The 13,290-nt window shown below is 38.9% G+C and overlaps 1 protein-coding gene across 2 annotated transcripts in view; it reads right to left on the bottom strand.

The window, feature by feature from the left end:
* Window positions 1–4,234: 4,234 nt before the first annotated feature.
* Window positions 4,235–13,290, bottom strand: part of LOC149243519 (putative RNA-dependent RNA polymerase 1) — a 149,414-nt gene continuing 140,358 nt past the window's right edge. For both annotated transcript variants that reach the window (XM_089374555.1, XM_089374556.1), the window contains 2 exons: window positions 7,013–7,163; window positions 4,235–5,124 (listed from right to left, as the gene is read on the bottom strand). In XM_089374555.1, coding sequence (XP_089230681.1) covers window positions 4,360–5,124; window positions 7,013–7,163 — 916 coding nt within the window. In that variant the 3' untranslated portion in view covers window positions 4,235–4,359. The remainder of the gene's footprint in view (window positions 5,125–7,012; window positions 7,164–13,290) is intronic.

Genomic DNA, 13,290 nt, shown 5'->3' on the forward strand with positions numbered 1-13,290 from the left:
ACTTGAATCATAGTGCTCATAGCTGCAACATATCCTTGGAACCTGCATGGCTTCTTGCTTTCTCTAAATGATCTTCGAACGGGAATGCGTCTCTCATCATCCTATAATGTGTCACAAAGCCAAAGTGGCCTCTTCCTAGCAGGAGAATCACATGGAGGATCTAAAGGGTCCATGGGCTCCATGAGATCATCAAAAATGTCTCTCTCGGATTCAGGCACGGAAGGACCATCTAAAATATCTTTATCATCATTCTTCTTCTCAGGAGGAGGTGGATGAAGGTCTCTTGCTTTCCCAAGGGTAGCATCTTCATCGAACATTATATCCCTGCTAATTTCAACCTTCCTTTGACCAGGAATATATATTCTAAATGCTTTAGAATTTTCACAATATCCAATAAACGTACATTTTCTTCCCACGGTTTCCAACTTGTTTCTTTTGTCCTTCGACACGTGGAAATATACGGGGCAGCCAAAGATACAGAGATGGACAACATCGTGCTTGTCCCCTTTGAACACTTCTTCGGGGGTCTTGTTGTCCAATGCTTGATGAGGCACCATGTTTTGAACATATATGACAACATTCGTTGCTTCTCCCCAAAAGAACTTCCGACAACTTTTAATCATGGAGCATGGCACAAGCGGTTTCTACAATAGACATGTTCTTTATTTTAGCTACTCCATTTTTTTCGGGAGTATAAGGCACAATTGTCTCTTTCTTGATACCTTCCTTCTTGCAACAATCAATGAACTCATTCGAAATGTACTATCCACCATTGTCAAACCTAAAGATCTTAATTTGCTTCCATGTTTGATTTTCGACCAAAGGTTTGAACTCCTTGAACATTTCGAAGGCTTCATCCTTATGCTTCAAATAATATATTCACATCTTTCTTGAGAAGTCATCAATGAGGTGATGTGGTAGAGATGGCCACCAATAGAATATACAAGCATCAGACCACATACATTGGAATGAATGAGTTGGAGGATGTCATTTGCCGTGTTCTCGCCAGAGGGGAATGGTCCCCTTGTCTTCTTTCCACTGGCACAACTTAAACATACTCCATCATGTTGGGCTTGAACATCGAGAATACCAGAGACCAATTTCTTCAATTTTGGAAGAGCATCATAATGTAGATGGTCCGCTCTTCAGTGCCATAGCTTTCTTAGATGATTAGTATCCTGGACCAATGCTAGAAGAGGTCTACTAGTGATTCTATAGAGTCCTTCAAATCTCGATCTCAATGTAAATACATCTCTCATATGTCATCCAACACGCCAAGTAAGAACCTTTCCCTTGATGAAGGCAACCCTCATCCATTTGTCTTCGAAAGTAGATATTGATACCAGACTCTTCTTCAATCCCGAAACATACATTACATCATGGAGAAAAATAGATTCCCCGGAATTCAAATGAAATTTGACAGACCCAAAGCCTTTAACGAGATCACTGGAGTTGTATCCAAGAATAATTTTCAAATTTGATTCCCTCTCTACCAAATTAGAGAGAAATTTTACCAAAAAAAATTAAGAGTGGCCCCACTATCAACCAACCATCCCACGAATTTGGAGGAGAGGAACTAGTGAGAGCAAAAATAAGAACATATTTGTATTGATTGCCAACATTACTTTCATACTTGCAGTATCTTGACATCTTTTGAGGACGATGATCTTCTTCATGATCACTTGGAGCATCTCTTCTTCTTCTTTCATCTCTTCCATTATGATCATTCCTTCAGTCATCTCTTCTTCGATCATCAATCTTGTTATTGTTGCTTCTATTGTAGCGTTGACCTTTGTTCTTCTCAACACAATCTTGGGCATGATGATCTTTCTTATGACAATTGTAACATTCAATGGGTGATGATTCTCTATCATTCATTTGCTTTGAGCTTCAAGGAGGAGGCTCCCTTGAATTTGATGGACCTCCTTTTCCTTTTCTCTTCTTGTTTTGAGTGACAAACGCAACGAGCTTTCCTTCTTCATGATTTTGAATCTTACCTCTTGATATCATCATTGATTCTTCTTGAGTGAATTATTCAACAATCTCATCAAATGACGAGAATGTATTGTTGTTGCTTATGGCAATAATGAAAGTTGCCCAAATGGAAGGGGGACCTCTAAGGGTTACAATCACCAATTCCCTGCCAGGCACAATTTCCCCAACTCTTTGCAATTGATATTTAAGACAAGATATCCTCATAATGTAGGATTGCACAAACTCTCATTTATTCATCTTCCTATTTTGAGTTGATCTTTCAAGGAGAGGATTTTATTCAAAATGTTGACTTCATACATGTCAGCGATCTTATCATACGTGTCCTTAGACTTCCTCAAATTTCCAACATATGCAAGTAAATTATCTTGTAAACCATCAGCTATAATTTTCTTTTCTTTTAACTCACCTTTCTTGTGCTTATTCTTGGTAGCAGCGGAAGCATTCTCTGGAGGCTCAGGTATTTTTCCTTGAATCAATTCCAAAACATCGTTGTTATCAGTTATGATCTCCAACTTGATTTTCCATGCAACAAAGTTAGATGAGTCACCCAACTTCTCATGTTCTTTGAAGAAAGAGGAAGACATATTTGACTTTGATTAGATAGGCTCCTTCAACTTTCCAGAGATGATTGCGTCAATTCTTGTCTCATTTTGGGCTTGTCCTTCACCTTAGCTCTGATACCATGATAGATTTCAGACTACTCCATGCTATTTCAATTACTTTAGCTCAATTCAATTCTTCAATTAGCAATCTTTCATCAATAATTAATATTTCCAATTATCAACAATAATTGAAGATAGAACAATAAATGCAACGACAAAGGAGACAATCAACACATCAACAAGAGACACCAGATTTTCAGTCAATGACTAGGGAAAACCCTTTGTAATTCTTCTTCTTATTAGATTGTCATAAAATGTTTAGCAGAAAGTACAATGAGCCAATACAAAACCATACAGCAAAATTAACCCAACAACATTCAGAAATATGTTCCCAACATCAATCTAGATCAAAGAACTTTTCCTGTTTGCGGTCAACTATGGTCAAATGTCAAAATTCATCCCTAAAGCCCATCCGCATGAAGGAAGAGGTGTGTGTGCGGTTGAGAGCTTCCAACTGCACAGATGTGCCTACCTGCTTGCAGTAATAGCCGAAAATTACATGTGTCACGCTTGCGGTTGGAAACCAAAAACCCTAACACACGTGCGAGCTTCAGACCTTACAATCTCGAACCTGTACGAACCAAATTCCTCGACCCAACGTCAAACCTATGCAAACCAACCAATGAAAAAGAGAAGAAGAAGATGCTTGGTGATGTCCAAATGAGCTTGAGGTCACTTGTATTTATAGACTTTCAAGGGTGTCCATTTCCCTGTTAGGGCCGACCTGATCAAATGTGACATTGTGGGCTTCAATCCAAAAATACACTTTCCCTTGTCCAAATTGAGCACTTCAATAGCCAAAATTGATGCTCTTGAAAAGAGGAATCTAGTCCCATGGTTGGAATTTGTCACTGAGATGCCAAATTAACATGTCCCTATTCCCCCCACCAGCTAGGATGTGAAAAGACGAGCAAAAAAATGTTCAAGGACTATATGATAAATCATATAAACTTTTTTATGAAAGTATATAATTAAAAGAGCACTGCAAAGACAACAATCAAAATAGAAGGACTCATAAAGCAGAGAGTCAATTTTACGGTTGGTACCAAAGTGAGATAAAATGTTATCCGGACTTGCACCTTGAACCAAAGTGAGGGAAAATGTTATCAAGGACTTGCACCTTGAGGCCAGCTTTCAGAGTGGCCAAACTTTTAGTGCATGCAGTACTCCATAAACCATTCTCACCTTACAATTATTGCTGGACGCAGGGAGCAAGATGAAATAGGAAAGAAAATCAACAGCTACATTGGAAATGAGCCAAGCTTAACAGATTTATGCAAAGATAGAAAAATGATAGCATAAGATGGACAAATAAATTAAAGAATTTAGAACTTTCCATTATATCAGAATGCAATCCATAGAAAATATATGCAAGCCACAGTTCTCCTCCTAAATCTTAGGCTTGAATCTGGCAATAGACAAATATGGATATTATGTATGTCATAGTATTTGTACTGCTGGTTCTCTTTTGAATATTAAATATGGAACTTTGAATGGGAAATACTGCAAAGAACAAATCAATCTTAATGCAAAACATCCATCACACATTGAAAGAGAAATCAACCAGAAGAACAAAATGAACATTGAGGTAAGTTTAAAATTGGAAAACTGAAAATGTCACAAAAATTAAACCACATTCATTCAGAAGGCATTTATCAGTATGTAAGAGGATTACATCATAAACAGACTCGTCTCATGAAAGTTATCCTTTCTTCAAATGATTGAATTTTTTGACATTGAGTAACACATCATATACGACCCATGGAAAGCTGATGAAGTGAACTTCAGTCCAGTAATCTGGGTGATATGTGACATGATACCAAGCACATGCAAGGGCAGAGTCTTTGCGGTGCACTCTACAAGTTTCCTGAAACCAAGCCCGAGCTTCGTTGCGAAGGGCCCTTACTGCCACCATAACTTTCTCCTTGATGTCACCATATCTTTTCTTCTCCTTGTCAAAGAATTTTGAGAAATGGATTATATTCCCACTTAAAATTTCTGCTTCACTTTGTACACCATAATATTCCATCAATGCACCTAATTTGCTGTCATACCAACTTTTCTGCGTCAATGCATTGTCAATAAATTCTTCAAAGCCTTCAACTTTTAGATCGTTATCATATGCCTTGTGAGCATCTTCTCTAGTAGACATAGACGCACAAGGAATCTCTTTTGATGAGTCCTTTATTGCTCTGTAAAGCTTACCAAGTATCCCAGAAGATATATACATGGGTTTATTCCCTTTCTCCATAAAGTCTGGAAATTCTTTGGGAATTAAGGATAAAGGCATTTCTGCAGGTACACCGGTCTTGGCAAAGTCAACTGCCTTAGAATGGAGCCTTGCTAAAAGTTGGCATTTTTGGCTTCGTGCCTTAAGCGGATCTCTGTCAGCATATACTACATGTGCATTGGCTATAACCCCCAAGCTGTCATTCAGCATGTAGTTCACAAAATATTCTTGGATTTCCTGAATCAAAAAAGCATTACTTAAGTCTTCTAATATAAATTACAAGATTTAAAATTATGCATTAATTTCACTGTTTTAAATCTTGAAACGAAAAAACTACATTTTGCAATACGTTATACTATAGTAATGGGATATGTGATACCGAAATTAATGGGGAAGAGTGAATTTGAAAGTCTTCTAATGAACAGAAGCAAGCATACCGTTTATGCCGCCAAACATGGCATAGATTAAGAATTGAGACTGCATCAATGTTTAGGACAGGAATGGGGAGTTTGCTATCAGAACAAAATTTCTGCAGCCCATTTTATTGGGGAGAAGAGAAGACAAATTGTATGAACATGAAAGGGGTGAAATTGGGTTGAATTGGAAGAAAATTTTTAATAAAGAGTATTTTTCAATAATACAATGTCCATTTCATGTCATATATATGTTGAAAATAGCAGTATATGATTACGAGGTCAACAGTAGATATCATTGCCTCGTGTTGATTGATTACTATTTGTCATGTACACTATGAGGAACAGATTTGTGAGCCCTAGGGGTTAACTAACTGGTTGTCCCCAATGTTGCTGGGCATTTGGCTAATAAGATGCCATAAGGTGCCTAGTTCGAATCCCCCTGGGTTAAGCACACTAATCTATGTCCCCAATGTTACTGGGTATTTGGCTAATTAGATGCCATAAGGTGCCTAGCTCGAATCCCCCTGGGTTAGGCACAGTAATCTATGCTGACAGATTTGCTAGGGATGCCATCCATAAATGTGGGATGCATCCCTTGGAAGTTGGGTTTTCTCATGAGGTTTTTCTTGGAAAAGAAATTGAATAGATTTATGTAGCAATCTGTGTTAGGGATCTATTATAACAAACACAATACCTTTTGAATTTTCAAATAGGAAGACTCAAAGGAGACAGACTGGTCTGACCTTATTGCTTCCATCTCTGAGCAACTTTTCTGCTGTTGGACTGAAGCACACTTTAACTTGATAAGGCCCATAAGATCACGTTATCCGTTGACCAAGAGTTCTGGACAGTGAACAAAAAAAGCTTAGCGGACTTCCTTGGAGGACTGCCAGAAACACAACCAAGAGTTCCTCACAGAAGTCTTCTCACTAGCAATTTTCCCCTTAAGAGTATGGTGAGACAGGCACCTCTAGAATCGTGTCTCCAAGAGACTCCATCCATATTGTACTCAGGATTCTATCCTAGAACTTTATTATAGCTAATCTTCATGAGATGAAATCGTTCAACAGATCCTGTGATTTCATGGAAGTTTATCAGGGCAAGTGGATTGTTTTTCAACAACTAGCGCACTTACTTTTATTTAGCTACTGTGCAGTTATAGAACTATATTGCTTTCTGGTCATTTTTGTGAATATTAATATAACTCCTTCCTCTCCTCCTCATGAGCTGGTTTAAAATTTTCTCAACAAGATTCTATAAGTTTGAGCTTCATCAAGTAAATTTACCAAAACCTAAATTCAAATTTGAAAGATCAATCAAGAAGATCCCATAAGCATTGGCGTTGCTAAGTGGTGATTGGAAAATTGCATAAAATATGAGATTAAATAAAATAAAATAATATGAATAATGTGGGCATGTGGTCTAGTGGCAAGCAGTGAGGTGATCAAGCTTGTGTTAATGCAGAGACTCAGTTTCAAAAGCCCACAAGTGGGGGTGAATGAGACAAGGTGCAAGACCTAGGTGATTTTGACAGCGTAGATATGCCCCTTGTAGCGTAGCAGTGGAGCCAAAGGGGCAACTATAAGTTTCTATAAGCAGTACTTACAAATAACAACAACAACACTTCCAAAACACAAACATGTTCCCATCCTCTACTTTTTCCATCACAAACATCCCCCCATCTTCCCCAAAAAGGGAGAAAAGCATACCTTGATTGTCACATCATGGTCTAGTTTAATTGGTTGCCGACCAACATAATCCATTGGGGAATCTTGCTCAGGTGGAATAAGCAATTCATCCCAACTTACGAAGTATAAGTCACCATCCAAATCACTCCCAGAACATTCATATGGGTGAGGCCTACAAAATGAACAATAAAGAACATTTAAATCATAACTCCTCTCAACTTTTAGAACTTATTTTATTGTTGCATTAAGTGTTATATAGGATTCATCCATATGTGACCCTACGTCAGAATTGCTTTCAAAATGCAGAAATGTGGCAAACTGTAGAATATTTGGCAAGCTTTGCAAACTACCATGAATTTGATTAATACGTTTTCTTCATTAAGTGCATATTTTACACTGAAGATAGCTTGAACCATAAACTCCATGTCCATCTCAACATAAGGTAACATTTAACTACACTTTTTAGACAGAAAATCCCAGGTCTAAGATTTTAACAGGCAACTAGAACAAACTTCACAAGCAAAACTACCAAAGACTAATGGAGATTTATAAATTGACAATATTCTAAATATTGTGTGACGAACAATAAAGATTCATCGTTCTGATGACTGCAGAGTCTTCCATTTAGAACATACAAATGTAAAAGAAAACACTCTCTTTTGTGAAATCTACAGAAAAATATTACAAAAATCAAAGCAAAGGAGGAAAGGTATATACAATGGACCTTCTATCCTCTTCCATAGAGCTTATAATTCTGGAGTAAAAACGGAATAAGCTACAGAATCAAAAGCTTGAGAATCTTTAACCAGCAAAGCACCCTTGGCCAGCCACTGGTGATGTACATCACCACCCCCGCATAGTACAAAATGCAAACAGAGATCTCTAACCTCAGCTCAAAAACAATCCTAAACCAAAGCTTCCAAAGGGTGAACAAGGCAGAAAATCCCAAGCACTGCCAGATCCTAACAAGAGATGAGTGAACTAGATGCTGATTTTTTGTGTAGCATCGGGAGGTATTCCTACATGATCAAAGGGTGTTCAAGTCGGCCCTAGATGTTAGTTCCCTATATTACTAGTGTAGCCCCTATATTGTTATTGTTGTGCCCTTGCATTATTATTGTTATGTAGGCTCTAATTATGTTTTGACCCGTTAGACTCCTTATGTATACCAAGGAGGTCTTGTCATTTGAAACATCCAAGAATTGTTCATTTATGTGATGTAAAAGGAGGTTTCCCCCTCGATGTGGCTTATTATCAAGGTGTTGATATATTTCTTCTTATGTTTGTGTTATTTTGATCTAAGTACATAATATTTGGTATCAGAGTTCTGGATAATAGGGTTTTGCTACTTCAAATCGGTCATCTTGACATTTTCTCTATAACTTTTTTTTGACAAGGCTTCAGAAGGTGAAACTTTGACCACATGGAGTAGAAATATTGATGAACATCGTGTCAAAAATTCAGATCTTGGTTCACTATATTTTCGAAAATATGGTCCAAGGAAATTAGGGTTTCTGAATGCTCCTAAATTATGTCTCAAATAGGTCTCCTGTGTAAAATTATCATAACTTTTTCTTCGAGTATCGGATTTTAATTCTCTAAAAAGCAATTGAAATTGCACTGAAAGTAGTTTTTAAGTTTCAGGGCTTAAGGTTAAAACAGTGACACGTGGCATCCCATACAAGTTTGCTATACTTAACCAATTCATAATCAGATCAATGTGTAACATTTGGCATAAATTTACCTTGAAGAATCCAATCTCAGTATAACTTGTGGGGTTGGAAAGAAGACACGAAGAGATACCTCAAAACGAAATTTCAAATCTTGGGAGGCCAAAATCACAGAGATACAACAATTTCAAGGTTGGACAGATCAACAAGCTCAAAATCAAGCTCTTAAAAACAAAAAAGGTGTGTATTTTAAAAATTGCATAACTTTTGTTTGAAAAATCAGTTTGAAGTGATTCAAAGGGCGTAGTGAAACATATGTATCATTATTTTATTTGGTTCTAAATGTCTCCCAAACAAAAAAATGTTACACTCATTAAGCCCCCAAAAAGTTCTACTATGACAAATAACGAAGAGGAAGAAATGCAACATGATATATCAAAATTACATGACCAAGTGCAACAAATTTCTCTCTAAAAAAGAGCAACCAAAGATGAACTAGAATCGATGTTGAATGTTAAGATGGATGGTTTAAGAGCAAACATAAAATCTTGTTACCTCTCAAATGAGCAGGGGAGCTAGGAAGCAATCCTATAGGTCTCCTACTAGGTCAAGGGAAACAATGGAGCTTTAGCCCACTGTCATCTCAGCTAAGACTCCTACTCTTTATGAACTTTCACCGATGGGAGGAAACTCGGTATATAGGGAATCACCTATGAAGAGTAGATCAATGAAATGGATAGGAAGTGATTCCAATGACCCTTTCCTAGGAGAAACTCAAAATTAGGGCTTGCTTGCTTTGTAAGCAAGGTGTAGAGTTCTCAAGGAGGGATTGATGAGGACTTGAGGGCTAGGTTTAGGGAATATGACTTGCCAAGGAGCTTCCTAATCCTCAAAGTCCTTATGGAACTTGGTTTCCCAAGTGGTCTTTGGAGAACTAACTTTGTTCAGAAATGGGACCACATAGGACCAAGTGGATCCCAAGTTAGGTCAAGGGGATAGGGTTTAGCAACCAATGATGGGCTTGACCTAATCAAGGAGGAGGGGATCAAAGCAAGAATTTTCAATGAAAGATGACACATTGATCCGTTGAGGTTACTAGTCAAAGGAGACCATAGGCTAGAAACGATCTTTGAGCTAGGGCTTGAATTATCTCAGAAACCAACCGTTGAAATTGTCTAAAAATTGGAGGGCACCTAGGAGAAACTCTAGTGTAGCTCTACCCTCAAGATCAAACTTTTCTGGTGGAGTGATCCTCGGGAAAAATGATGCCCTAGGTCACCTATATGAACTAGACCTAGAAAAGAAAGGAAGAGGGAAAAGTTTATGGTTTTAGGGTGATCACCTATGGTAGACCATTGCCTAATCCTTTGGGGAGATTGGAATGAAGAATGATTATGAATTCGAATTTGATTTTCTGGGTCGAGGAGGCCTTAAAGACAAATTTGCTTACCATTAGGGTAGAAGAAAAGCAACTTCAAACACTTTACACTTCATTTTGCAAAATAGAGGGCTTATCAAAATAAATTTCAACAATGAAATATCCCTAGGAACATTCATTCATTATACATGGCCCATACATGAAGCAACACCATCTAGATACAAAATTTCCACAACTTTGCAATAGTGAATGCAGTAATTAAGCCCTAGTATAGTGAAATTCCCAACAACAATGTATGTGACAAAATAAAGAAAGAATAACATTAAATTGCACTTACATGTATAAGAATATATCCAACCATCCAAAAATTTTCCAATAAACAAGTTCCCAGGCATGATAAAATGATCCAAACATCAAAATTCATTCCATGCTCCAAAATTTCATCCTCCAAGAAGGATAGTGAAGTTCTCTAAAGAGATACAAGTCCAAAACCAAGTGATGATGATCAAATGATTCAATCACACTTCTATTTATATGCTTCCTAATGAATTCAATTTAGCTAATTAGGCCTAATTCAACCCTAGAAGAAAATAATGTGCATAATAACACTAGCTTTTGGTGACAAACCCACTAAATAACTCAATAATGCATGAATAACCCTCTCAAGAGGGTCGAATGATAAACTAAGTGAGTCGTTTGGCCTTTGAGGAGGCTTAATGAAGTCCAAAGGGTGCCATGATGAATAAATGGGCTTTCAACATAGTGGACAAGGGTTTGGCCCCTTGTTTTCCAAGCAAAAACCTATGGTGCTCCGAAGTGGGAGTGGGGGCACAAGGTCATCTTCATGGGTCTCCAAATGGACAGAAGTGCCTGTATACCATCTATAAGGGTTGGAATGATGACATAAGCCCTGCCTCTGCAGCAAGGAACAATCCTTTGGACCCTGGAACATCTGCCAAGCGTATGGTGCATCTGTGGAGTAAATTGGGCATGGTGAACGAGGTGCATCATCCTCGTCCAAAAGGTGGAATAGGAGCAATCAACGAACATTGTTGGGGATCCAAGAAGTAATCTTACATATGGTGGAGGCCCATGGCTTTCAACGCTCACCCTACAAGTGCCAATGTGGCCCTCTGAAGGGCTAGGACCCTGTATAGGGAGACCAAGCCCCAAATGGCAATCCACCTACAATCTTGTATAGGATCCAATGCATTCCCTTGCCCTCCAATACAACAAATCATTAGAATAACCAAGTAAAAGAGCTTACAAGTCATGGAACTAGTGGGGCACTTCATGGTGGCATGCCAAGGACACTATTAGGTGGTTTCAACCTCTAAAGGGGGTGACATGTCCATAGTACATCCTTCAAGAGGTAGGTGGCAAATGATGTAACGATGGAATGGAGTGGGGATTAGGGGATACATCCAGACCACATGTCAAGGTACATTGGGTAGCTATAACAAGGGAAGCCCACACTTGGGTATCTACGCGTAGGAGGGAGCAAATTGTGGTACATGAGTTACCCCGACCTTTGTTTTTCCACCCTCCTTCATATGCCTTTTTCCTTTTATTGATTTTTCTTCATAACTGCTCGGGACTCCGGGGAATGGAGAGCATGATGTGTGAGATGTAACAGTGAATACCCCCTTAAGGAGGGGCGGTTCATCACCCACCGGGGGTTGGGACAATCATGGGTTCCTTACTGATAGAGGGGGCTCATCTAGGGCCCATAGGAACCAGGGTGATGGCCATGGGTAAAGGGGTAGAGCTCATGTTTGGATTTTACCCACATGCTAAATTTGTATGTCCCGGCCATCTTTTGCATTTTGTGGTACATTTCTTCTTGAAAGTTGCCACATTATGTTTTTTCTTTTCTTTTTAGTTGCATCAACCTCTAGGGCATCATTCCAGTGCCGACCCAAAATGTGGGCAAGTGGGAGGGGAGGCTAGCCCTATGTGGACCCGGATGGGAAAATAAATGAATGAGGTGGAAATGAGTGGTAGGGGAGTTATGTAGGTGGTGCGGGAAGCAGTCCACACAACAAAAATTGGGATTTCCCATGAAGTGCCAACCCAAAAGCCCAAAGTCAGTAAAGGGGGCCCCACAAGACTAGGAGACAAGGGTAACAACGAAATCAGGCAATGGAGACAAGAATACAAGCCTAACCCACTCTTTCCGCCAAATCCCCCCACCAATCCATGCCCAAAAGTGCCCATGACAAGTAAAGAAAATTACTCAACTATACCAATGAAAAGCCATACCTTTGGGGTCAGAAGACCCACCTTCAAATATACATTCACGACAAGTGGTTGAGGGTCCACATGGCAGGCTCAGATGGCAGAGAAAATGGCACATCAAGCTATCTGGTGGTTGCAAGGGGCTACTGCCTGCCAACTAAGGACCATCCAGGAGAAAATTTTCTCCTATATAAACTACCCACAGGTGGTGGGTAACATCTGGCTCCAGCTAGGACATGAGCTCTCGAAAAAATGCGTGAAGCTACTCGAAAGAGAATTCATGAGAACACTAGCAATCTCTCAGTCACTGTAGACTTGTTACTTGCACATACAAAGACTAAGCACATGGGGCAACATGTTTTTATGGTGTATTATGATCACCCATGCTTATTATTAGGCCTTAAAAATCAACAATAAAGAAAAGACATGCAAATTTCATCTAAATGGAACTTAATTTATTATGAGAAATATGATATGATGTTAGTTCTAATGAAAAAATCAACATGCAATGCATCCTACTCTAACATGCATGTGGTACAATCTCAAGTGTCAAGGAAAGGAGTGATACGACTTAACTTGAACAGTTGGGGCCAAAGTTCATCGTTCAATTTAGCAATGTAGTAATAATCCTCCTCGACCTTCCCATGAATCTTGACGGGAATTGGGTTTTTATCAACCAAGACCACATCCCCAACCTTGTATTCTTTCTTAGGCTTCCACCTTTTGTTTGTTTTGTGATTTGGTCGTTTAAGAATGCGAACCTCTTGTGAAGGGAGGATGGGAGAGGGCTCCTTATTCTCATGTATCTTATAGTATGGGATTGGTCCTGGCTTGACCACATGAGAAGGATAAGTAGGCTCTCTCTAAAGGATGAAGGGGCTTCCATCAGATTGAGGGATAATGGTGTATGATAGGTCCATTTGAACATGCCCTCCTACAGTAGCTCCCCATTTCCTAGATAGGAGCATCCCCCATACATCAAGGATATCTATGACCACAACATCCATAAGAAA

The sequence above is a fragment of the Pinus tabuliformis genome, chromosome 8 (genome assembly GCF_031772625.1).
Source record: "Pinus tabuliformis cultivar Carrire ecotype Pingquan chromosome 8, CPIR1, whole genome shotgun sequence".
Classification (NCBI taxonomy): domain Eukaryota; kingdom Viridiplantae; phylum Streptophyta; class Pinopsida; order Pinales; family Pinaceae; genus Pinus; species Pinus tabuliformis.